General features: G+C 28.8%; 3 protein-coding genes across 3 annotated transcripts in view; 1 reads left to right on the top strand and 2 right to left on the bottom strand.

The window, feature by feature from the left end:
- Nucleotides 1-3458: 3458 nt before the first annotated feature.
- On the bottom strand, nucleotides 3459-13760 carry PIG-X (Phosphatidylinositol glycan anchor biosynthesis class X). The gene is made up of 4 exons (XM_065511697.1): nucleotides 13594-13760; nucleotides 13385-13517; nucleotides 4112-4260; nucleotides 3459-4055 (listed from the first exon to the last, which is right to left on the bottom strand). Exons 1-4 carry the CDS (start codon nucleotides 13716-13718, stop codon nucleotides 3656-3658), a joined length of 807 nt encoding a protein of 268 aa, XP_065367769.1. The 5' UTR covers nucleotides 13719-13760; the 3' UTR covers nucleotides 3459-3655.
- Nucleotides 13761-16059: 2299 nt separating this feature from the next.
- On the bottom strand, nucleotides 16060-20530 carry rnh1 (ribonuclease H1). Its single transcript, XM_065511381.1, has 6 exons — nucleotides 20373-20530; nucleotides 17190-17439; nucleotides 16848-17119; nucleotides 16518-16788; nucleotides 16287-16445; nucleotides 16060-16156 (listed from the first exon to the last, which is right to left on the bottom strand). Exons 1-5 carry the CDS (start codon nucleotides 20471-20473, stop codon nucleotides 16347-16349), a joined length of 993 nt encoding a protein of 330 aa, XP_065367453.1. The 5' UTR covers nucleotides 20474-20530; the 3' UTR covers nucleotides 16060-16156; nucleotides 16287-16346.
- A 265-nt stretch (nucleotides 20531-20795) lies between these two features.
- The window catches only part of LOC135961927 (uncharacterized), a 62019-nt gene continuing 55628 nt past the window's right edge, over nucleotides 20796-27186 (top strand). The window contains exon 1 of the mRNA XM_065513575.1: nucleotides 20796-21766. The gene's annotated coding sequence lies outside the window, so the exon portion shown is untranslated. The remainder of the gene's footprint in view (nucleotides 21767-27186) is intronic.

Here is a 27186-nt window from a genome sequence, read left to right as displayed (position 1 = left end):
GAATAATACATATAATTCACTGATGTTTACTCACTTTTGAGGCTGTGTGGATAGATAACTTTCTGTTCTGGAATAATACGAGTATTACAGAAAGTTTATTTAATATTAACAGATGTCATGGCATTAAATATAAGATTCTTTTAAAAGAACCTGTCTAAAATTAACAATTTAGTGGCTGTACAAAAATTTATGATATCATTCTAAGATACCGTTTCTCAAAATGTTTTTCCTGGGTTCTGTATTTTCTAAATCAAAGGAAAAAAGTGTCCTTATTTAAGGAAACATATGAAATATCATGTGAAAGTTCTTTGAAAGGCGCTTTCAATCCCATAACACAAATTTTCATGTAAGTCCAAAAATATTGGAACTTTAAAAGTTTTAAGTTTTTTATAGTTATTTAAAATAATAAATAAACTTATTTAAGTCACCGAAACGAAATTTTCCGTATTTGAAATTGAATTTAGTTCGAATATCAAAAATTCAAAAAAAGTTCGAACTTGATTAACTGTCTGTTCCACGATGTCGAAAGAAAAATGAGTAGAAAAAATTTGTATGAAAAACACTCAGTTTTAAAATTCTTTCGAATAATTTACATACAAATTGGTTCGAATCATTTTTCTTTCGACATCGTGAAACAAGCCTTGGTTAACAACGTATTAATTTAAACTAATGATTTAAACAATAATTTTTGCAAAAAGTTATAGATGTTGAAATATTATTGAACATTCATGATACAGCATTGAAATAGCCTTTCAAATACCTAACACATGATACAAATATTTCATATGTTTCCTTTGAGAAAAATATGAAACAATCATAAAAACTTTAAGAAAATATCCTTTTTATCAAATGATCCAACTCACCAAATACTGACGCACAGTGGTTTAGAAACTTTTTTTTTGGAAATAATTCGGTATCTCGGGAACTATTGGAGATATTATTACAAAATTTCACATGGTTAGAGCTGAGGTGTTTTTGAGTTTTGAGTTGTTCAGCTTCCTAGGGGTAATACGGGTCTCAAAATTTTTAAAAAAATCCCCAAAAATTCATTTATGATCCAAATTTAAAATATAAATAGTCCTTGAGAAGATCTACAAAAAATACGCTTACATGTGTAGGTTATCTCCTTCAGTTGAAGAGATATTTAGGTTTATTTTTTTTTTAATTTTGCTCGATTTTTTTTTATTTTTTAGATATGGCGGCCCTACGGAGTGTCGGAAAGAAAACTTAATGCAAAAGCATGTAAAGTAAAATTGGGCTCACTTAAGCGGACACAGTATCCCCCAGACCTATCCAAACTTGGACAATTTTAAAAAAAATATTTAGGTTTCAGTAAAAAATTCTAAAAAGGCAAAGCACCGATCCTCGAAAAAGTTCCGTATTTGTATAACCCTATATGTTGTTTAAATACTTAGAAAGTTGTTTTACTATCACACGGTAAATAGCGTCACAGTAGGCACTTTTCTAAAAAAAACTCGGTTTTTGGAACACATTTTCCCCGTTTTAGGAATTTCGGTATTTGAAAATAAAAAATGTCAAAAATTATAATGTCATTAATTTAAGGACATTTGGATCTAAATTAGTTCCCAATTTTGTTATGATATCTTTAACCGTTAAAATTTTACATTAAATCAAATTTTATATTTTTCTTCATGGAAAATCACCATATTATAATTTTTTTAGTTTTTAAGGTAAATGACGTTCAAAAAATTAATTAAATTCTTTAATTTTATTAAAATATGAATCTACAAGTCCTTCACAATATTTTTGATTTTGGACCAAATTATTTCAATAAGGTTAAGCATAGGTGAATAGGGACTCAATGTTAAAAGTGTAGCTGGAGAGTTGTCGAAAATTTCACATAAACGACTGTGGCAAGGGGCATTGTCACATACCAAAACGAGTTCAGATAACTGATTACCAACCTCTTGCTATCAACACTTTTGACCCATTCGTTTACGCTTTCGGCAGTGAACGAACCTCTGCGACTATCCATTTGAATAATGCCTGCGGTACCAATTGCACCTATCAGGTGGATGTCTGGGCCACCGGAAGTAGGTATCAAAAGAACTGTTCGGGATCCAACACAAGACCAACTATGTTTTCTACGACAAAATAAATTGTAATTGGTCGCTCTACCCAGACCACCACATCTTTCCACATCTGATATAATCGTTAATTTTTTTCTTTTTAGTTTCAAATAATTTATATAATGTTTATTTAGAATTTTCCCAATTTCATTTGGAATTTTCCCAATTTCATTTGGAATTTTCCCAATTTCATTTGTAATTTTCTAAATTTCAATTTAAATTTCTCAATTTCATTTGGAATTTTCTCAATTTCAAATGGAAATTCTCAATTTCAATTGGAATTTTCTCAATTTAAAATTGAAATTCTCAATTTAAAATTGAAATTCTCAATTTCATTTGGAATTTTCTCAATCTGAAATGGAAATTCTCAATTTCATTTGGAATTTTCTCAATTTAAAATGGAAATTCTCAATTTCATTTGGAATTTTCTCAATTTCAATGAAAAATTGTGTAGTAGTTTAGAAGATTCAGATTTATTAAATTTTTTTTTGCGATCGACGCACTTTGAGAAAATCTCTTCAAACAAACTCAACTTTAATTTTAGTTGGAAACGTCGACACCTAGTTTTTACTCAATACAAACGGGGCCACCCTAATGTACATGGCTTGTTCTTTTAAATTAATGTTTTAATTATTTAATGTCGGTTATAAACTAATTCATTCATATCCCAGAAGTCTTAAGAACTTCTAACGAAATGTAGCAATTCTGCTGAATAATAACAATTATATTATAATTGTGGGATAATATGATTCTTAAATAATTTAATGGTTCATTGATAAAAGTATTTCCAGAATGTTAAATGGTACTAGAAATTGCTTATACTAAACAGTTGTGTGTTCCATTTCGCATAAGGTAAATATAAAAACAGAATAGTGAACTAAAAAACAGATCCCAGCTAAAACTTGGTAATGACTTGCAATTATTTAATACGAGGGTACGTCAATAAGACCTCGACTTTTTTAATTTCCCGGCTCTTAACTAAAAGGGTAGAACTGCTGGTTACTTGGGCATTGCAACGCATAGGGAAATGTGATTGGAATATATGGTTCTGGAATGATATTTGGATGACATCAATAGAACGGACAGAGAATTGTCAAGCCCAAGTTAGACATGACAAGAACTACATAGATTGATGTTAGGGTTGGATGGATGCAGTTCGAGAACATTAATGCGGTAGCTAGAATTAGTAAATGAGAAAGTGATACTATCGATTTTTGTAGGTAGTATCGAGGAAACATATCATTTGTCATTGCCCAATGGCGGCATTACTCATTATAGACTGTAGAATATCTTTTGTTTCATTAATGATGATAGAACGAATTACTTTTTCAGCAAACTATTCCGCGATATAACATAACATATGGTCAGTTTGAATTCAATTTAATATATTTATTTATTAGTTTAGTGGAAATACAATTTGCATTATTTTATAGAAAATTGTGATTAATACTATTCGTTACTTACAAATGCATTATATTATTGATTGATTGCTTCGATATTTCTTTAATAAGTATTAATTATTCTTTTGTACAAGTCTTTGTTTTCGAATCTTCTCCTTTCATAATCTATTTGTGTTTCTTTTGCAGAAGTCTTTGCTCTTCCAACTTCTCATTGATGGCCATAGGAACACGTCGCGTACGAAACACCGTCCACAAGGAAACAATCCAACTAACAATAATGGTGGCATACAATATCGGTGGAAAGGCACGTTCATTACCTACTGGTATTTCGGCTCGTAACTGGGATTTTAATTTAACATCTACCTTCACAAATTTCCAATTGCAGGGCTCATTCCATGTATCCTTTGTTTGGCGACTAGTTGATTCCTTTATAATTGGCACCTTCTCATCCAAGCAGTAACTGGTATTTGGCTCGATTTGTAATTCATTCTCTAACAAATACTGTTCATCGCTAGGACAGTTGATAAACATTGTTGGTGTATTTATATCTACTGCTACAAAGGAACTGTCATAAAAATTAATTATTATAAAGATTATTCTGCTGTAGGGGTATTAGTTTACCTGTCATCGTTAGGAGCATGATAGCGAAAATGTATGGGCAACGTTATAGTATCGGTTATTTTGGGCACACCTTTAAGAAAAACTTCAAAGTCATTAGATTGCTCTGTTGGCTTTTCTATATCCACAAATGCGGGATAAATGGCATCAAGCTAAAATGTGTATATAAAACAGTTTAAAGTCAGTTATTACAACTCTAATCAAAGTAGTGTTTAAAATTAACAACTATATCCAAAATATTAAAAATAAACAAAACATCTAGAGATCTAAACAACAATTCATATAAAGAAAAACAATGTTATTTACAACAGTCATTATTATTTTTAACTGAAAGCAAGTGGATGTTTGTGTGATAAATGGGCAAGTTATTTTCGGTCTCTGTAAATTAGATAAGACAGTTAATATTTTATATGATTCTTAAATTAAAACGCTTTTTTATTATTTTGAAAGATAAATAAACAAATGATTATGAATCATATTAGAAAGATTAATTTCAACGAGCAAGATTCTTGAACATACTATGACCAATAATACGTGATGTATTTAATGAATGCATTCATCAGCGAGAAAAGTCTCATTTATTTAAATGTTACAAGTTAAACTCTTTTATATGGCTATGTCAAATCTTACGCACCCTTTACAGTATTTTTCTATAGAAGCACAAGATTTTCTATAGAAACTACATTTATAAAAAAGATTTTCAACTGAAATGCTTTTATACACAATATTTTCTGTAGAAAATATGTACTGTTGTACACAATATTTCTATACTGTTATACACAATATTTTCTGTAGAAAATACAGTTATACATAGGATTTTATATTGTAAATATTGTTATACACAAGATATTCTATAGAAAATACCGTCATGCATATGATTTTTACTAGAAAATACTGTTACACACATGAATGTAATGAATTGAATAAAGGAATTGAAATGCAAAAAAAAATCAAACATTGTATGTCTTGAACTACAAAACCTTTGTTTGATATATATCCCACAAATCGAGCAAAAAGTTCTTAAAGGAAAAGACCTAAGCTTTCTTTTAAGGAAAAAAATTAAAAAATGGTCGATTTTGAAAAAAAGTTTTAGATTTTGCAAAAAAAAAAATAAAAAAAAATGTACGTCTTGAGTTACAAAACATTTATATTGATAGATAGGGGGCGGATTTTAATGCATTTATTATTGGAAAATATGCGCCTAAAATATGCTTCAAAAAAATCAAAATATGACCTAAAATTTTAAAAAATATGCACTTATATTTTTGTGCCAGCAGTTAGAACTCTTTAAATTATACTAGGAATTAAACAATTAAAGTTCTAGAACTATTTTTAACATAACTTTTCTTCTGAAAAAACGATGTAATATCTTGATATGAATACTTGTTTAAAGTCATAGAGGTTCTATATTGTGACTTTCCTTTTAAAATCATCAGTATTTTCATCGTGCTGTAAAGTAGCATCCACCCTTAATTTTTATCTTGTAATAACCCAGAAATTAAGCAATTAGTAAATGTATCCCTTATAGACGGAAATTGTTGATGACTACAATTTATATATTTTGGGTCATTTGACGAGCTATTTGTAATGCAGAGAGAAGTCAATTGGTTACTTTATACATCGCATGTAATCTAGCATAAAGACAACTGTCACTTAAGTGTCTATGTAATCTATAGTGTAGGGACTTTAAACGTTAATAGTGTAGTGCATTTGTCTCTAAGTTATCCAAATTCACTAGTTTACGACAGTCTCGTAGAACGGCTTGGAAATGACTGTCAGGAGCGGTTAAACTAAACTTTTTTTTAAAAAAATTTTTTTTGAAATGATAATTTTCAATTACTGATAGAGATTAAGTTCTTCAATTCTCTATCAGTAGTTTTTCGATGTCGAACGAAGTTAGTCGATAAAATTTACTGCTATTTCTATAACAAATTCGACAAAAAAATGTTTGTCGAAACAATGTATTGCCCATTAACGACAAAAAATTATATTTTTATTAAAAATTGGCATAATATGCATATAAATATGCATTTTGAAGTAAAATATAACAAAATATGCATTATCAATAAAATATGCAAAAATATGCACTAACAAATCGATGCCATTTTGCAGCAAAATGTGCGATTCGGATAGATAATTAGTCTACATTGTATTTGGACGTTCGAGAAAAAACATGCATTTGCATATAAATCCGCCCCCTATTGATAGATATCCCACTCGCATCCCACTCAGAGACAAAAAGGGTCTTAAAGGAAGATTTCCTTTGAGCAAAAAAAAAAATTAAAAAAGTTTTTTGCAAAAAATTAAAAATTGTATGTTTTGACTTACAAAAAATTTATATTTAAAGATATATACCTCGCCCCACTAAGCGATCCAAAAAAAAATTAAAAAAAGTTTTTGATTTTGGAAAATAATTATCATTTTTTTTTATTTTTTTTCGAAAGACTGAAGAAATAGCCAAAGTATAACAAGTAGTCCGACTCTTTGACAACAGTACCTAACTCTATGTATGGGCATAAATGTCACGTACGCTTTTGATGTCCAAAGAATATAGAAAAAAACTTTTCCTAGCATTTTGGTAGCTCTATGTTTAGTGCAAAAGATAGATTCCATCGACTTTAAGTTTTCATAATGATAGTTATAAACATGTGGTAACGAACGTACGCAAAATAGAAGTCAACTTTAGGTGACAGTAGTTAAATGTAAAAAATTGGGAAATGGAACGGAATATTTAAAAGCGATTAATTTATTTTAAAAGTGTACTAATGTAGGTCTATATCCGGTATTTCCACAATAAAATATCTCTATTGGTTTTTGCTTAATTGGCCTTAAGTACCGGATTTTTCCATGTTTTTTTATTATTATCACCACGCATTTTCCCATAAATATCTTCGAATTTCCTTAACAAGTAAGTAAGAAGGTATGGTCGGGCTTGACCTACCCTAAGTAACATTTCTCTTTTAAAAATTCAATAATTTATATTCGTGAGTAATTTTCGATGTGGGCCTTATATGGGAGCTATGAGCAATTATTGACCGATCACCTTGAAATTAGGTCGTAGTTTACGTCTATGTGAAAGTAATTTATGTTGAATTTTATGTGTATACCAACATTTTTATGAGATTTATGAACATTAAAGTGATTTACGGTAGCGGGTCTTATATGGGAGCAATTAATAATTTTGGACCGATCATAATAAAATTTGGTGACATGAATTCGGTATATAAAACTTATTTGGAACAATATTTGTGTAGATACCTACATAAATTAAACATTTATGAACGATAAAGTCCAATTTTGGGAGGACATTTTTATGGGAGCTAGGTGAAATAATGGATCGATTTCAGACAGTTTCAATAGGCTTCGTCCTTGGGCCGAAAAAATTATATGTAACAAATTATATCGAAATAATATCTTCAACAAAAAACGATGATTATCAACATTTCATTTTTCGATCCTGGTTGACTAATCATAGGAAATGCAAATATACAGATCAACAAAAATTTTTATTTTGAAAACTAAAAAAAAAATTGTAATGTTTTCTGCATTTTTTATTGCAATACATTTTTTAATTCATGATTTTTACATATTTGGAAGCAAATTTTCTAGTTTTTTTTTAGCTTTTTGCTATTGTAAGCCGATTTTTCCGATTTTAAATAGCAACTTACTTTTACTTTACCAATCATGTTTGTATGTTATTTAAGGGCTATTTATTTAATTACGTTAGCTTTTAAAAATATTTCAGATATTATCTTTTATTAAATCACTAGTTGACCAGACAGACATTGTCCTGTCCAAATTAAAAAAATGCTTGTGTTCGATTTGTGACTTTGTGACAAGCGGTTTGAAGTGGGTAAAAATAGTAAAAACATAACGTATTGTTGAATGATAATTTTTCTTCATATAGGTTTGGGTTATGCTTGATTTGCATTTGATTTTAAAATATGAACAATGAATCTTCTGGTCATAGAATACACACATATGTACATATAAGCAATTCATTTTTGTAGTCAGCCTCTTATGTATTAATGAAATTATCTGTAATATTGATTTAAGTTGCCTATTTTAACATATATGGGGGATTTCATGTCAAGTGAACCAACTTTTGAAATCGATGTCTTCCGATCGGGATGAAATTTGCACCAAGGTTAGCTCTATTGGATAGTAACTCAGACACAACAACATCGGTCGAGAACTCTCTGAGTTATAGGGGGTAAAATTTTGACAATTTGGTCAAACAGGGGTTTTTTCTTATCCATGTAACTTATTACCTTTTGTTCTTAGCAAAATGTGTCCCAAATAGTATAGATAGCTATTTCTTCGATCTTTCGAAAAAAAATATTTAAAAAAAAAAATAAAAAATTTTTAATATTTTTTTTCCGAAATCAAAAACTTTTTTGACTTTTTTTTAAAATACGCCCTTTTTTTTTTTTTTTTTTTTTTTCTTAAAATAAAGTTTAGATATTTTCCTTGAACACCTACTTGGTCGCTTAGTGGGATGCGAGTGGGATATCTATCAAAATAAATATTTTGTAACTCAAAACATCAAATTTTTGACTTTTTTTGCAAAATCAAAAACTTTGTTGACTTTTTTTTTTCAAAATGGACCCTTTTTTAATCTTTTTTTTTAGGTCAAACAAAAGCTTAGATATTATCCTTGAAGACCCTTTTGGTCGCTTAGTGGGATGCGAGTGGGATATCTATCAAAATAAATATTTTTTAACTCAAGACTTACAATTTTTGACTTTTTTTTTGCAAATACGATTTTTTTTCCAAATGGGCCCTTTGTTTAAAATTTTTTTTGTAGTCAAAAGAAAGCTTAGGTCCATTCCTTTAAGATATTTTTAGTCCCTTAGTGGGATGCGAGTAGGATATCTATCAAAATAAATATTTTGTAACGCAAGACATACAATTTTTCAATTTTTTTTTGCAAAATCAAAATTTTTTTCCAATATGGGCCCTTTTTTAATTTTTTTTTTTGCTCAAAAGAAAGCCTAGGTCCATTCCTTTAAGATATTTTTAGTCCCTTAGTGGGATGCGAGTGGGATATCTATCAAAATAAATGTTTTAACACAAAAATTGTATGTCTTGAGTTACAAAACATTTATTTTGATATATATCCCACTCGCATCCCACTAAGCGATCAAAACCATCTTAAAGGAATAGGCCTAAGCTTTCTTTATAGCAAAAAAAAAAATTACAAAAAGGGCCCATTTTAAAAAAAAGTCAAAAAAGTTTTTGATTTTGCCAAAAAATCAAAAATTGTATATCTTGAGTTACAAAATATTTATTTTGATAGATATCCCACTCGTATCCCACTAAGGGACCTAAAATATCTTAAAGGAATGGACCTAAGCTTTCTTTTGACTAAAAAAAATTTTTAAAAAAGGGCCCATTTTGAAAAAAAATTCGAATTTGCAAAAAAAAGTCAATAATTGAATGTCTTGAGTTACAACATTTTTATTTTAATAGATATCCTACTCACATCTTCCTAAGTGACAAAATAGGTCTTAAAGGAAAAGACCTAAGCTTTCTTTTGAGCAAAAAAAAATTTTTAAAAAAAAGTCCCATATTGGAAAAAAATTTTGATTTTGCAAAAAAAAATTAAAAAATTGTATGTCTTGCGTTACAAAATATTTATTTTGATAGATATCCCACTCGCATCCCACTAAGGGACTAAAAATATCTTAAAGGAATGGACCTAGGCTTTCTTTTGAGCAAAAAAAAAAATTAAAAAAGGGCCCATATTGGAAAAAAATTTTGATTTTGCAAAAAAAAATTAAAAAATTGTATGTCTTGCGTTACAAAATATTTATTTTGATAGATATCCTACTCGCATCCCACTAAGGGACTAAAAATATCTTAAAGGAATGGACCTAAGCTTTCTTTTGACTACAAAAAAAATTTTAAACAAAGGGCCCATTTGGAAAAAAAATCGTATTTGCAAAAAAAAAAGTCAAAAATTGTAAGTCTTGAGTTAAAAAATATTTATTTTGATAGATATCCCACTCGCATCCCACTAAGCGACCAAAAGGGTCTTCAAGGATAATATCTAAGCTTTTGTTTGACCTAAAAAAAAAGATTAAAAAAGGGTCCATTTTGAAAAAAAAAAGTCAACAAAGTTTTTGATTTTGCAAAAAAAGTCAAAAATTTGATGTTTTGAGTTACAAAATATTTATTTTGATAGATATCCCACTCGCATCCCACTAAGCGACCAAGTAGGTGTTCAAGGAAAATATCTAAACTTTATTTTAAGAAAAAAAAAAAAAAAAAAAAAAAAAAAGGGCGTATTTTAAAAAAAAGTCAAAAAAGTTTTTGATTTCGGAAAAAAAATATTAAAAATTTTTTATTTTTTTTCGAAAGATCGAAGAAATAGCTATCTATACTATTTGGGACACATTTTGCTAAGAACAATAGGTAATAAGTTACATGGATAAGAAAAAACCCCTGTTTGACCAAATTGTCAAAATTTTACCCCCTATAACTCAGAGAGTTCTCGACCGATGTTGTTGAAAAATTGTGTCTGAGTTACTATCCAATAGAGCTAACCTTGGTGCAAATTTCATCCCGATCGGAAGACATCGATTTCAAAAGTTGGTTCACTTGACATGAAATCCCCCATATGTATATTTGCTAGTCTACCAACTATATATGGACCTATGGGCTCGGTTGGTTTTTCGTAAATAAATAAATAAAATATAAATAGAAGCCTAAGCTACAAGTACGATTTTGTGGATTGGGTATAAAAATACCCAATTCGGCATATGTGGGCTGTAAAACGTATGAAATGTGAATTTAGTTTATCAAGTAAAAATTTGTTTTTTTTTAATTATTGGATATAATTATATCGGCCTAACAATACATAAAAATATTTATATTCAATAAAAACTAAAGTTTATAAAGTTTATAAGGTTGTTTAATGACCATATGAAAAGTAGGCAATTTTTGGATTTTCAATTGTGTTGGGGCACCTCAAAACATCAAAATAGGTCAGTAATATTTCGTACGTTTAACTTACTCATTAAAAGACAACTTTATATTCCATTAAAAAAAAAAACAAAAAAAAATTTCATACATTATCGCTCCACCTTAATGTACATCAATGTACATATTTTGAGTTTTTATATAAGTAATCGAACTTTGTTCAGAAATATGAGTGATCACAAATCGATCTCCTTTTCTTGACTAAACGCTTATTGGCCAAGTTATTAGCGAATTTATATATTTTGAGTTTTTATATAAAAAAATCGATTTTTTGTTCAGAAATATGAGTAATCATAGATCGAGCTCCTTTTCTTGATTAAACATTTATTGGCCAAGTTATTAGCGAATTTACATATTTTGAGTTTTTATATAAAAAATCAATTTTTGTTCAGAAATATGAGTGATCACAGATAGAGCTCCTTTTGTTGATAAACGCTTATTGGCCAAGGTATTAGCGAATTTAGATATTATGAGTTTTTATATAAAAATATAGATTTTTTGTCAGAAATATGAGTGATCACAGATCGAGCTCTCTTTCTTGATTAAACGCTTATTCGCCAAGTTATTAGCAATTTTAGATATTTTGAGTTTTTATTAAACGCTTATTGGCCAAGTTATTAGCAAGTTTAGATATTTTGAGTTTTTTTACTCGAATAAGGTTCTCGTCTCACACAGTGATCGGTAATCAACAATTACTGATTTACAAGTTACAATCCAAGTGGAAAGTTCTTGATGTTATTATTTGTACTTACACAACAAAAAAACATGCACAAGATGTAGTTAATGCATGGGTGCCACTGATAATTTGAGTAAATAAGTACTAAAGAACTCATGAAAATATACATTCTTCTTGAACAACTTTTTTTTTTGCTGGGTACATGCATACACACACAAAAAAATAATCGAGGCTATATTAACTAAGCTTGCATAGTTAATTTATTTTTATATGAAAATGAAAAACTAAGTTTTATTATCTATGCCAATAGGTAATTCAAACAATACACTTACCTAAAAACTATGTTAATATAACTATTGGAATTAGTAACATCTTCGAATTTATTTGTACGAAGTTTTTTTGTTTTTTTAATTGTCAATTGAAAATATTTTTGGTGCAAAAGGGTATGTATATATTAAATTAACTTTAATAATATGAAAATTTAAGTAAATTATATTTTTAGCAATATAATCAAACGCGTGGAGACACGCGACATGTATAGAATGAAGTAAAAGTGTTATTCACGTTGTTGATAGACCTTCAACTTCAGCAGTGGCCCAACAACAATTACAGCAAAGGCGTTCAAAAACTCAAATAAATTTACAAACGCGAGATCCTACGAAACTTTTGGTGAAACAAGTCCCCAAAAGAAATCAAAATTCCACAATACCACCACAGACATAGTCTTCGGACAATGAAAGAGATTATTTTCAAAATCAAGCAGCCCACAACAAGCTCAACTCCCGACAAATCTACCTACATGGCAAGTTATCTCCCAGAAGTACCGGTATTGAAATGTTTCAATATTTTATTTAACTGTTCTGTTAATGATGTTTAGTTAATTATTTGGTATTATTAAGGGCCATTATTACAACTTGCCTTTATAGTTAAAGGTAACTTTAAGCAATAGAAAAAGATTAACTTTAACTATAAAGACAAGTTGTAATAATGGCCCTAAGAATAATAAGAATTTGAATGTTAGTATGTGGAATGTCCATCTCTATCTCAGATTGCAGGTTTCAATCAAAAATAGTGATACTATAACAATTGTTTCTTAAGTTTATTATTAATAAAACAAAACCTTTAAATCTGACTAGTACTGGAACAGATCAAAAGATAGAGATGGACACACATTCCACATAGAACATTTACATTCATAAGGTTAGATATTATTTGTTTCCAAAATCAATTTATTTGTAATGTTTTACTCCATTAAGTTTTCATTTTATCAATAAATAAAAATAAATTAAATAAAAAATCAATTTCATTGTCATTAGTAGTAATAGCATAGGAAAAATAGTTAATTTAACTAAACAGATATTTTCTTACATAGATAATTTACCAAAAATAAAAGTATAAATTAGCTTTGCCATCATTTGTAATTTTGAAAAGTTTATAAGAAAGTTTAACAAAAATTTTTGTTGATTATTCGAACAAGGAATCAACTAAAATTTTAGGCATATTTACTAAATAACTTTGTAAATGCCATTCTACCCTTGCTCTTAGTTAAATTTATACTATATTTTTAGGCAATATAACCTATAGAATTTTTTGTGTGTATGTAAATATATCATTACCTTTTTCAATCGTTGTAGGTCTTCTAGCTGATCAACGCTTACATACACTGAGGCTGGCAAATACTGCCTTAAAACGTATTCACATTCTTTACCCGCCAAAGGATAATCAAATTGTATTGTATAGATAAGATTTCTGGAAATGGAATTTCCAAAGTAAACAAATATATACTGTGCATTCGTCCAATTAGTGTTATCTTCTATGTACTTACCTATGGAAGCCGGCTTCCGTTAATTCCACGTCCACAATGGGTGTTTGCATTATATCATTTTCATTTTGTTGTCTCGTGCAGACAATAGTTAAAAGAAAACAAAAACTTATGAAAAAACTCCTCATTTTATTTGTTTTAATTATAATAATTAAATGTATTTATATTCAACCCATTTATCCAGATAAACAAAAAATTTTGTAAACAGATATTTATTTTGTCACAAACATGTGTTGTGACAGCTGAAGTTAATGTTGTCAATAGCTTTATAAATTGCGGAAATCGCTAAAATGAAATGCGAGAGACCGAAAATATCTAGTCCATATATCAAAAAAACGCAAATTGTGATTTATATTTTGTGACTAATAATAAATCATTCAAAATAACAGTTATGAAAAGATTTTTATTTACACGGTTTTGCATTGAGCGGAAACTATAAAAAACTTCAACAAAACAATTACTCAAAATAATCACACATACATTCTCACCACTTAGGTTTTTTACAACTGAGTTAGGTATTTGACAAGAGAGTTTCCGATCTGTGGGCGCAAATATGACACCTTTCAAATATCTGCGCGACTTCTCATGGAGTCATTGATCCGAGTATAATGAATAAATGTATTCATTATTATGGTATGGATAAAACAATGGAAACTTAGGTTTAATTTTTATAAAAATTGCCTGGCCTTTTTATAAAAGTGTGTAGTAGTATTTTTTGAATAACCCTTGTTTTTTATTACTGCCTCACAGCGAGGATGCATTGAACCAATTGAACAGTCAATTTCTCCTTTGGCATTCCCAAATATCTACATCTGACAATGCTTCCTTCCTGGTATAATTTTGAGTTCGTATTTTTATTTATTTATTCAAGTAATACAAAGCCTTCAAGGACAAACTAACATATTACTTAGAGAGATTTGCAATTTCCCACAAGTTTTCAATGTTATTGAGATCTGGCGATTGGACAGGCCACTTCAAAACGTGTAACTCTTTGGATTTTAACCACTTGGTTATAACCCTAGAGTGGTGATTTGGGTCATTGTCATGTTGGAATCTTCAAACTAAGGACATATTTTCCTCAGTGAAATGTAAACGATTCCAATCCTTTGTGAGAAACAGTCCTACACCATAATACTGCCATCGTTATTTTCGAAAAAAGGGTTTTCGCTGGGCGATTTCATTCAAGACAACTCTCAATTGGCCTGCGGCTAACAGTTCGAAAACTAATTTCATGCTATTAAATGATCTTTTCTAGGAGTAGTTTTGTGATTTCATCCTCCTATATGTTGAGTTTTTGCAGGACCTTTTTACTATAAAAACTTATTGAGCGAAAATAATTATCGAAATAAAAACAATACTGAAATAACGGTAAAACACGCTTTTTACATTTTTTGTAGTCTCAAATTTTGCAGAATTTTAAAAGTTTCCATTGTTTTGTATGTATGTATTTTAGTTAAAATTGAATATATTGTTGCAATTTGTAACATGCAAACGTCCTCGTCCATTTTATTTTGTCAAATTTACAAAATTATTCAGCCCAAATATGAATAAAAAAAAATCCGAGGGATTTTTTTCCCTTTTCCAATTTTTAACATTGAATTTGAATAGGAAAAATGAGAAAAGGGAAAAAAAACTCCCGCGGTTTTTTTATTCATGATTGGGCTGATTATATCAGTCAAATGGAATTGAGTGTAACTACGTTATTAAATAAATATGATCGTCAAATTTGTTTTAATTTTTGGTTTATTTATGAAATTTCAACCAAAAAAAATCATAAAATTTTTAAGAAATATTATGTTATTCATTGCAAAAAAATGGAAAATTACACTCTGATTTTTTATACTTTTACGCAACAAAAACTTGAACAAAATTCCAAAAAAAAATACAACTTTTTTTTTTTTTCTTGTTTTTGTTTTTTAAAAGTGTAAAAAAATCAGAGTGTAATTTTCCATTTTTTTTAAATGAATAATTTAGAAATGTTTTATCATCTCGACGTTTTTAGTGCTTCCTGTAAAATTTGTGAAAAGGGATCTAGCACGTTTGCATTTTAACATTTTAGCCACATTTAAGACTTAATTATGGTTAACATTTTAATAAGTTAAGAGTTCTTAATACAACTTTAAAAAATTAATAAAAATTATTTAAATTTCAATAGCCATTTGTTTTATTTTAAGATTTGTATTTTTTCTTGCTTGAACAAAATTCCAAAAAAAAATACAACTTTTTTTTTTTTTCTTGTTTTTGTTTTTTAAAAGTGTAAAAAAATCAGAGTGTAATTTTCCATTTTTTTTAAATGAATAATTTAGAAATGTTTTATCATCTCGACGTTTTTAGTGCTTCCTGTAAAATTTGTGAAAAGGGATCTAGCACGTTTGCATTTTAACATTTTAGCCACATTTAAGACTTAATTATGGTTAACATTTTAATAAGTTAAGAGTTCTTAATACAACTTTAAAAAATTAATAAAAATTATTTAAATTTCAATAGCCATTTGTTTTATTTTAAGATTTGTATTTTTTCTTGCTGTTGTGTTCCAATATCCCTTATTGGTGTTCATATAGCTTAACCCCCAGTAACACGAAGTATGGTTATGTTTTAACTAATAGTTATACTGACAGTTTTCATACAAAAATAATTTTAACCGACTGTATAACTATTAGTTAAGGCATAACCAGACTTCGTGTTAATGGGGGTAAGTGGTTTACTTTATAATTCGTAATAAAATAATCAATACAGAAATAAAATCTACATAATGCCTATGTCAGATGCATTCTTTTATATATTTCAGAGCCTTCTCGTGCCAATTTATCCGCCATTTCATTGCCCTTTATTCCTTTATGAGCTTTGACATAATTCTTGAAATAGACAGAAGAAGCATTAAGATAAAGTAATTAAAATTATATAAAAAATATATGTATAAGATTTACCCATTTTATATTAATTAAATTGTCTTGTAACAAAGCATCCAATTCCTTAAACTCCGTCAAGTTTTTAACAGGATCACCACTTTTTAAACGCCAGTTTTTTGCTTTCCACCCCCTTATCCAAAGTGTTATGGAATTAATGAGAAATTGAGAATCGGTACTGAGGCATAGTTTAGTAATACCCAAACGTTTGGCAGTTTTGATAGCATAAATTGCAGCCTGAATTTCGCCAACATTATTAGTGACACGTCCAGTTACAGGTTTGCCAACATTACTAAAAATTATTATTTACAATTTTCACTTTTAACGCTACTAAACTTTAAACATTCTTACAGAACATGTTCATCACCAAAATATACACCATAACCGGCACAAGCATTCTTTTGGCCATTGTTAAAGCAGGAACCATCTGTATAAACGATAACATAGCCCTCAGAATCCAGAAGAAATTCCATATTGCCAATATGTTTTAAACCAACCGGTTCCCAAATTATGGATTCATGTCTAGGTATTTTACCTGAAGAACTGCCAGTTGAGGATTCTAATTTTCGTTTACGATTTAATGAAGTTTCTGGCAGTCCCTCAACTTCAGCTAAAGCCATCAACTGCAATAAAAATTATGTTAATAAAATGTATGTATGTATGTCACAATTATTTGTTATTCGATTTTTTTACCAAATCATCATCTGTTATTTGATAATCATCACCATCACATGGTGGCCATAAATCATTTATTTCCTCTTCCTGCTTAGACTCAGTTTGTTTGATTACAGCGTCTGAAGGAACGGCTATACCGTCACTTTTGTACTGTATTTTTTTGCCGTCGACATAATAAGCGCCTATAAATTCTTCAGCAGCTTCGCGTGTAGGAAATTTTTTATATCTGGCTCCTCTATAGCCATTTATTTTCTCTTGACATTCTGCCCTGCAAAATTGATGGAAATTCTTTAACAATATTGAATTGAGTATTAAATCGAATCTAAGACATATTTTGTAGATATTCAACATTAAACCCTTGATAATTTTCCGATATGAGAGACATGGGTATCAATTAAATATGCTAAATTAGAAATTACTATTGTTACTATTAGATTTTTTAACATTTTGGATTAGAAATTACTATTGTTACTATTAGATTTTTTAACATTTTGGATTACATACCAGTATTGAAGTAAAATCTATATAAATCACCTTGGAAAAAAATAGTTTTTCTCTGGCGTATGCAGTTTCAACTAGGAAACCCGATCAGTAAAATTCTCGGACTTTTCCGATTTTTTTTATCCTACAGCCTTATAGTGGTGTAGAATATAATAAATCAATTTATGACTACTAGATATAAAATTTAGTTAAAATTTAATCGATTAATAAGTTTTATATAAATATACATACATATCGTCACCTAAAATGCAAAATAACGAAACATCACTTTTCATTAGTTAATAGGAGAAACAAAAAACGATATAAAATGAAAACTACTTGAGATATTGAAACAAAATTTTCAAATTTGAATTACAATGGCTCTAGAAATATATTTTATGAACAAAATTTTTCAAAGCACTCTTTAAGATACGTTTTTTTTTAATTTTTATTTTCTGAAACAAAAAAAACGTATCATCAAAATAAATTTTTATGAAAAAATAAAATTAAATTTTCATTAAGACTGCAAAAAATATTCAATTGCAACAAATTTATTAAAAAAAAATTAGGATACTACCTAAAATAAGGTAAAAACGATTTATTAATTACTTACTCAAAGCCTATACGTTATTTTGTTCAAGAAAATCATATACTTGATGATACTTTAGTTTCAATTTTGGTTATAACTTGGTTATTTTTGATAGTAAAAGTTTAAAATTTTGTACACATATGTATGTAATATGATGTAGTGAATCGTAATCAATAATAAAATCAATTTCGATTTTTTTGATGATACGTTGTTTTGCATTTTAGGTGACGATATACATATGTACATAGTCATAATTCAAAAAACTCATATTTCCAGTTAATATGGTGTTATTAACTGGAAACTTGGGTTTTTTCATAGTAAATAACTTGTTTTAATATCTAACAAAGTCTTGTAAAGTAGCTAAACTGGTGTTGCTGTTTGTGTGTTGAAAATCGTTAAGTTATCTTGAAAACTAATATATTTTATTACGTGTTTGTGTTTTTCTTAAAAAATTAAAAATAAAAAATATATCGGTTTAAAAACTAAAAATGTGTCTCCCGAAAAATTTAATTTTTTGAGTTATTACGATGATGCAGCAAATGAGCTATATGTATATTATATTACAGAGTTTCGAATTGATTATTTCAATCTGAGCATTTCAATATTTAGCTTAATTGAAATACATTTATTGGAATGGAATTCATTCAATGTTGAATTAATTCAAAATAAAACTAATAAACTGAATGAAAATATTTGTTTAATAGAAATCCATACAAACAAATTTGGTACTCTGGGGCTTATTTTAAAATTCGAATCGAAAAGAAAATCGTGCTTAATACCAAAGTATAACCTTAATACATTTAAATTCGAAAATATTTTCTTTCGAATCGAATTGCTCTATTACAACCCCTGTTTTTCATCGTGAAATGTTACTAGCAATATTTTATCACACAAATACAAATTGTACAATTTAAATTTGCATGGAATATATAAAACAATTAGAAAAAAATGTAGCGAATTGGAACGTAATTTATTACAGAATTTTTTTTATTAATAAAATTAAATAATGTACAAATCAATTGACAGTTGTACTGTTGGAATGTTTGCATTGGTTTTTGTTTTAAAACCTTTAGTATGATTTGTCACGCGACATATTTTTCTGTCATGTTTGTAATATTGATTAGTAAGATAAATTCAATTCAAAAGTTTATAACCTGCAAAAAACTTTGTATTTATTATATTGTTTGATATATAAGATAATTAAATTACAGCCTCGTTCAAAACATATTTTTATTAAATATTGGCACGCTGCATACAAATTCGGAAAAAATTAAAATCAAAGTGTAATTTTCAAGATATTTTTAAGAAAAACAAATTTTCTTCAGGAACGTTGAATTTAACTGATTCTCTTAAAAACTGATAAAATATAGGTATTTCATAAACAATTTTTATCCCATAGCTATATGTATTACTAGCTTGACCCTGTGAGCTTCGCTACCGCTGTCGTAGTAAAATAAAAAAAATATATAGCCTATTGACGCTTCCCAGTAGGAATCTATCTACGTTCCAAATTTCAATAAAATCGGTTCAGCCGTTTAGGCGTGATGCTCAAACAAATAAACAAACCAACAAACAAACAAACTTACAAACCCATTTATATATTTATATAGATAAGGATGGAATTTCTAAATATTAAGAATGAAAAAATCCTTTACGTAGGGCACATGATTTTTTAGTTGAAATTTGAAAAATAATCATTATTTGCGATCCCTTCTTCTAGGCAGAGATCTTAATTATCCGGAAAGCCACGGACTTGATAAGGGCACACGTCATAAAGGGGTCTGAATTGACAATTTAGGAAATGTCAAATAGTACACTTGAGCATAGTGATGGACTGTAAAAGAGCTATAGAACTATACACAATCAGGTTGTGTAGGGTGCCAGGGCACTGTTACATACAGGGTAATGAGTTAGAAGATGAAATGGATAGATAGGGTTCAGATCTGGACCATAGTAGTGGGTACCCCTGTATGTCTATTGGTCTCTACAATCCAATAGTAGGACGGATTGCTAGATGTCCAAGTCCAGCTGCCAAAGTTGGAAGCAAAAGCAACAAAAATACTAATTGGGTTAGATAGGAGAAGTCTCAGGTCTCTAGTAGCGGTTAATTAATAACTCAATTTCCAACTTACCAAGTACTGTAAATACCAACTTTACGTCCCTTTGCAACGGCATAAAAAGACATTATACGATTTATTTGGAAATTATTAAATGCAATCTTTAATAATTGCATTTAATGGGAAAATTTTTTTATGTGGAAACACAATTTGTATACTGGTAAATAGAGAAACTGAGAATTAGCAATAAGAAGAAAAAGCAAATAACAGATGACCAGCTGCAGCAGGGATGGAAAAATTAGTACGAAATAATAAAATAATTTTTATAATTTTAATTAAATTTAAAAAAAAATACTTTTTTGAAGTCGTACAAATATGTTTGGCATATAAATATTTTAATATATCAATAATTTGATTATAATTTATTTCATTTAATTGCAAAAACTTTTTGTGCCACATTTTTACAACTCTGTTGGTTTGTGGTAAAACGGGTGGAAAGAAAATTTAACAAAAATTCAGTTGAGAAAAAATAATTTTCATACATTTGCAGCTGTCGTGTTTGTGTTAAATAAATCGTTAATATATTCTGTTTGCGTTTAAATATTCATAACTGAAATTATCAATACCAAATATGTTGGTTTATTAACAAATAAAATACCAAATCCATTCGTTAATGAAAATAAAAGTGCAGTGCAAAAAACTAATTGATTAAAACAAAATAAGAAAAAATCAAGCGCAGTTAGTCTGCCAAAAATAAACGAGTTTTTCGTATTTTGTTGTTGTTTTCTTATTATTTATGTGTGATTTTCTTTTCCTCTTCAGTTTTCTTATTTGCGGAATCGGTATTAATTCAGTCGCCGCCGACTTCTGAAGTTTGTGCGTTTGTGTTATTGGAATAGTTTTGTTATTAAAAATAAAAGTATTTAATACTCTCGTTTTTATCAACACGCTCATATGTAAAATATATCAAATTAATTAAATATTCATGGGAGTTGTGTGTTTCGCGACTTTTATATGTAACAAACTTGTGATATCCATATAAAATTATGTAAATTTTATTTTATTTTAAAAACAATTCACTTGATATCGCAATTGCTGTTTTTTATTTCATGTAAAGTTTGTGTATGACAAAAGCAAAAAAATAAATATATAAACAAAAAAATAAAAAAACCTAAAAAGAATGGAAAAAATTCAAGTGAACTAAAAAGTTTATTGCTGATTCGTTGTTGCATTGCAGTTGCTGGATTGTATGTTGCTCACTCCAAATATCCACAACTTTATATTCAGACAATTGCCACCCTAAAGAGTTGTTTTTCTGTTTGGTTTCATTCTTCTATTTAATATCCTTTTCGTGATTGTTTTTTTGCTGCTGCTCGTGTTGTTTGTAGGGCAATGAATTTAAAGGCTCTCCATAATCATTCTAACACTCCAAGCAGTTTTGATGATTGGATTTCTGTGCGGTTAAATCGGTGAGTTGGGTAGCTAGCGCTGTATGTATATAAATGTTTTCATGAAATGGTAGCGGTAGTGAAAAACTGATACTATATGATTGAATTATTAATAATTTTCATTTGTTCGTTCATTCGACTTGGTAGGAAATAGAGCAGAGTGTAGTTTACACTTGAGGTTTTTTTAACTTTCTTGTATTACATTAGGGTAGCCAGATATTGAATTGGCAAAAAAAGTACACCAAAGAAAAAAAAGCAGTACAATTAATAAAAAAAAAGTACATTCGTGTTTTTTATTGAAAACTTCCTTAAATTCATTAAATAACATAAAATAACATATTCTTCAGTAAATGAGATCGTAAATATTATTTACAACAAATTAATAACTTAAAATTAGTCAGGTTTTAATTTGTGATTAAAAACAAAGTTAATTTGTACAAATTTATATTAATATTTTTAATACTGATATCACTTGTTTTTTTGTACATTTCGGTTTGGTTGATTAAATAATTATATTTAATTTTTTTTAATAATTTATAAGTCTTACAAATATTTATCATTCTTTTTAATATGGTTAACAATTCCATTTTTGCCATTTTCAGTTTTTAAAAAATTAAAAAACTCGGCACATGTCAATTCAAAATTAGTCTTAATAGTCAGTTCACTCTCTAAATTTTCAATTAAAAGCTTATTTCTTTCTTTTCTCCAAAAGTTAAACATTAAACTGAATATTCTCTCAGTTGCCGCATTTGAATGTGGTATAGAAAAAATAAACATACAAATTTTTTCAAAATTTGGAAATGATCCACTATTTAAAAACTCTTTCCATTTTTCTTCAACAGTTTTTTCTTTTGTTACATTTCCAGCAAAAGTTTTTAAATTAACGAATTCATCAAACAGTTGATCCATGTCAATGTTTTTGATAGAAAATGATTTAATGACATCTGCAAATTCATGAAATGATATGTTCGAGTTAAGATTAAAAACAGAAAGTTTTTCGAAATTATTTTTTTTCAGTGGAAAACGTTCTTTAATATAATTATTTATATACAATAAAAACTCATATGCACGTTTTTTGAATAAAGAAATTTCCCGTTCATTATCAGAGTTGTTGCAGATAGATTCAGCCAAATATCCATAAAATTTTTCATTCTTTTGTTGTTCAAATTTATCATAGAGCTGTTTAATTATCTGGAATAAGTCAATGATTACTAGATTATGGTTTTCTTCTAATCTTTTTATGGACAGTAATATTGAATTTCCAATGTTGTGGACGAATCCCAAATAGGCTTCAGAAAGTTCATGTTCAAAAAATTGGCTTAAAACTGGTGAACAGCTATCTTGAGACAAAAAATAAGCTTTTATTGCTGGATAATTTTTTAACAATCTTTCTACTGCAGGTGTTAGAGTAAGCCAACGTGTTGGTACGTGACGCAGCATTTCAGACCATTCCAATTCACAAAACTCAAACATTTCTTTTAGAGTTGCAGTCTTTTTTGTTGAGGTCGAAAATTCGTTAAAAATCTTTATTATAATATTTTCTAAATCAAATTTCATCAGCTTCATAGCATTTTTAAACGAATTGTTTAAAACATGACACAAACACCCAACACCAATAATATTGGGGTTGTTTTTTTTAAGCTCCACAAATACACTTTTCTTAGAACCAAAATTTACATTTGCGTTATCCGCGCAAAAGCTAGTTACATTTGCCAAACTTAGATTTCGGTATTCCAATTTTGATTTTAACGAATTTGCTATGTCTAACGACATTTCAGAATCAGAGTTGTAAAAACTCAAAAGTTTTGTGTTCACTCCTTTTTCTTTATTGAAATATCTCAAAACAATAGGAAACGTTTTAATATTACCTTTATTCGACGCGTCAGTCGAGATCGAAAATGGGTGAGAATTGCCTAAGTCTTTCAATAGGGATTCAACTGAATACTTAGCTAGAATGTTGGATATGATTTTAGCCATTTTAGTTTTACCACAAGTAAAGTTAGAAGCCACATTTGAATCTGGAAAAATCTGTTTGACTAGTTTGCTTGTGCAATCTGCTGATTGATAACTATGGCCATGCATTACAGTGTGGTAAGCAAAAGCTGCTTCTGCTGCTGCACTAGACTGTTTCGCTTCTGATTGTTTATCACTATTACGATTTAAAAAGACACTGACGGATTTTTGTTGGCTGCTTTCCAAGTTTCGCAAATGTTTTGTTGTTTTCATATGTCGCTTAATATCGGCTAATCCCCCATACGCAATAGAAAACACAAATCCACATGCCGTACACTTGGCCATAGTATTATCATTAGTTCTCGCAATCCAACTAAAATTATTTTTCCACATATCATTGAATTTGTTTTTTCGTCTTCTAACAACTTTTTTCTTCTTTTGCCCAGGTGATTTGTATGATACTTCCTCGACTTCAGAGTTTGAGCTACTTAAAAGCGATTCATATGAAATATTTGCATCTTTTTCCATTTCTAAAAATAAAGTTTTGCTGTTTATATTTACAATTGAAATATAAATGTTACTTACTGTGAACTTATCAACATTTTATTTAAAAATTTATAAATTATTCGATATTCTGCTTTACAAACTTTTTTATATTGAAAATTCTTTATTTTATTCGCTTTTCTAAAAAGACGTTTGCAACATATGAGCAATATTTACGTTTTGTTTTGATTAACAGATTGATCACAATTCTGGCGATTAACGACTGATTAATATAAAGAAGAAAAGTCGTCACGACTAGCGATTTTTTGCTTCTAATATAAAATACAATGAAAAATTTTTCGGTTTGTCGCCACAAATGTGTTCTGGTTGTAAAAACATTTTAACAGGGCGCTTCAAACTATGTGATTCTTTCTGCACTGAAAAAAAATGTTACTGAAAATGCTAAACAGAGAAAAAAGTACAAATAAAAGTACAAAAGGCAAAAAAAAGTACTTTAGCGTACTTTTTTAAGGGTTATGCAGACAGCAGTACATTGACTAAAAAAAAGTACGCGTACTGCTGAAAAAAGTACGTCTGGCTAGCCTATATTACATACAATTGTATACATACATATATCTATATATTTCAACAACTGTTTGATTGATTATAAATAAAGTAAAGTATTAAGGTTTTTCCCATTTTAATTATGGCTTCTGTAAAATGTTACATACCTACAGCGATGCGATCAGCTCTGCCGCTGTGATCCAATTGGACCAAAAATGGTACTAGCTTTATTTTGTTTAGTTTCCGATTCAAAACGGTTAAAAGATATTGGTAACGCTACATTATATTATTTCGTTAATGATATTTTAACGGTAACGTTTTTTAACATATTCGATAACGGAATTTTAATGATTAACAGTTTTTTTCTTTAAAAAATTAGCTGACGTACACTTAGCCACAAATGCATAGGGTAACATAGAGACGAAACGTAATTGTCGAAAACCTATGTCTGTTGTCAAAAACCTAAATCTTGCGACAAAAAAATACATGCTATTCAATGTATTTTGTTGTCGTAGCGTTATGGATGACTATGACCACAAGCATCCTTCTCTGTTGGGAAGGGAGTGGCTGCTTTATAACGTCAATTCAAAGTTGGAGCATTCTCCTCAATGTTCCGATCTTAATATTATTGAACAGAATTTACCAAAAAAACTTGCATACTCGATGTCTAATAGACTAAAGGGGGTTGTGAAGTTAAAAGGAGGTTAAATGCAGTCGTCCGCAGACTTTTGTAAATTTAATAAATAGAGATTGTTAACTTTTTTATTTATTTTATATTTTATTGCAAAAAAGGGTTTGTGTTTAAGTTGTTTATTAAACATTATAATATGTACTAAAACAATAAAATAGTGTTTTTTGTTTTATATTATCGAAATATTTAGCTTTTATATCCACCATCAAATGAAATGATGGGTAGGTACATTGATTCTGTCATTCCGTTTGTGACATATCAAAATATTGGTCATAGAACCTAAAAGTATATATCCAGGGCCCTCATAAGATTCTAAGTCGATCTAGCTATGTCCGGCGGTCTGTCTGTCTGTCAAAACAAATACTCTCTCTTGATAAGGTTTGTCTGGTATTGAAGATAGGCAATATCGGTCCCTGATTTCACCTAGCCCTAATACAAATGTCCCTATGGAATACTGTTTGAGCATTCATATAAGACGGTGGCCGAAATTCGACCACTTGAAAGCAACATTTTTTATATTGTGCATATCTAAAAAAAATATTTTTTTAAACCATATATGTTTCATTAATATTGGTGGACAATAACATACTTAAAAGGGTACCACAAAAAAACGAGTGGCCTATTTATATATAAAATGTTTACTATGCGGAAAACCTGATAAAATTTTGCACAATTAGTTCTATGTACTCTTAGAGTATGGAAAAAATCGGGCAACATTTGTCCCTAGTCCCCATACAAGCTCCCCCTCAGAAAATGTCTTGAACATTCATAATTGCTTATAATACTTAATATCGTGATGAAATTAAACACAAATAAGTTTTATATGAACCTAAATCTTTCTACCAAGTTTTGTTAGGATCGGTCCATAATTGGCCCTACCTCCATATAACCCATATATCAGAAAAACTATTGTTACTCATAATTTTAAGCAAGATTTCTCATAATTTGAAGGAAAGTTGATGCCATCTGATGGAGGTGATTCCAAAATGTCCGAAATATGAACTTAAACTTGGTTAAATCACGTGTAATACCAGAAAGTCCAAATAAATGGGGTTGTCATAGAATTCAATCATTGTCGGAATTGGTTTTGAAAACGACAGAAAAGGTACATTTGACTTACGAAATCCAATGTAATTTTTTGTTTAATCGATAAAGAATTTAATTCTAGATCGAATATAAAACATATAACTTTCGATTTCACGAGACAAATGTACTTTTTCTGTTGTTTTTTAAACCGATTCCGACAAAGATTGGATTCTATGACAACCCCGAAAGACCCAATTTGCATAAGCCATAGCTTGGGAGTATCCTTCCAAAAAGGTGTCAGTTTATAAATACTTGAAGCAGCAATATAAGTTTGAAACTGAACAAAAATTTCCCGGGATTTTTTTCCCTTTTTTATTTTTAACATTCGAATTTTTTTCTAAATGCGCTTAATAAAAAAATAACATTTATTTACAAAAGTTAAAAAAAAATATTTTTTTAAAACTCAAAAATCTATACTTTTTAAAACTTTTAACAAGTAGTTTTTAGATATTTATGTGCTGTTTTTCTATAGCGAACGAGTACTTTGAGTGGTAATTTAACATGTGTTTTGTTTTTGTAACAAAAACAAAATACATGTAAAACGTCCACTCAAAACGCTCATTCGCTATAGAAAAACAGCACATAAATATGTTTGCTACTAAAATATGCATGTTATTCTAGAATTGTTATTGCTCTTCAAATTGTCTTCGGCATATAACTTTTA

The sequence above is a fragment of the Calliphora vicina genome, chromosome 5 (genome assembly GCF_958450345.1).
Source record: "Calliphora vicina chromosome 5, idCalVici1.1, whole genome shotgun sequence".
Lineage (NCBI taxonomy): Eukaryota > Metazoa > Arthropoda > Insecta > Diptera > Calliphoridae > Calliphora > Calliphora vicina.
The sequence above is the reverse complement of the archived record's forward strand: the minus strand, read 5'-3'. Positions and strand labels throughout refer to the sequence as shown.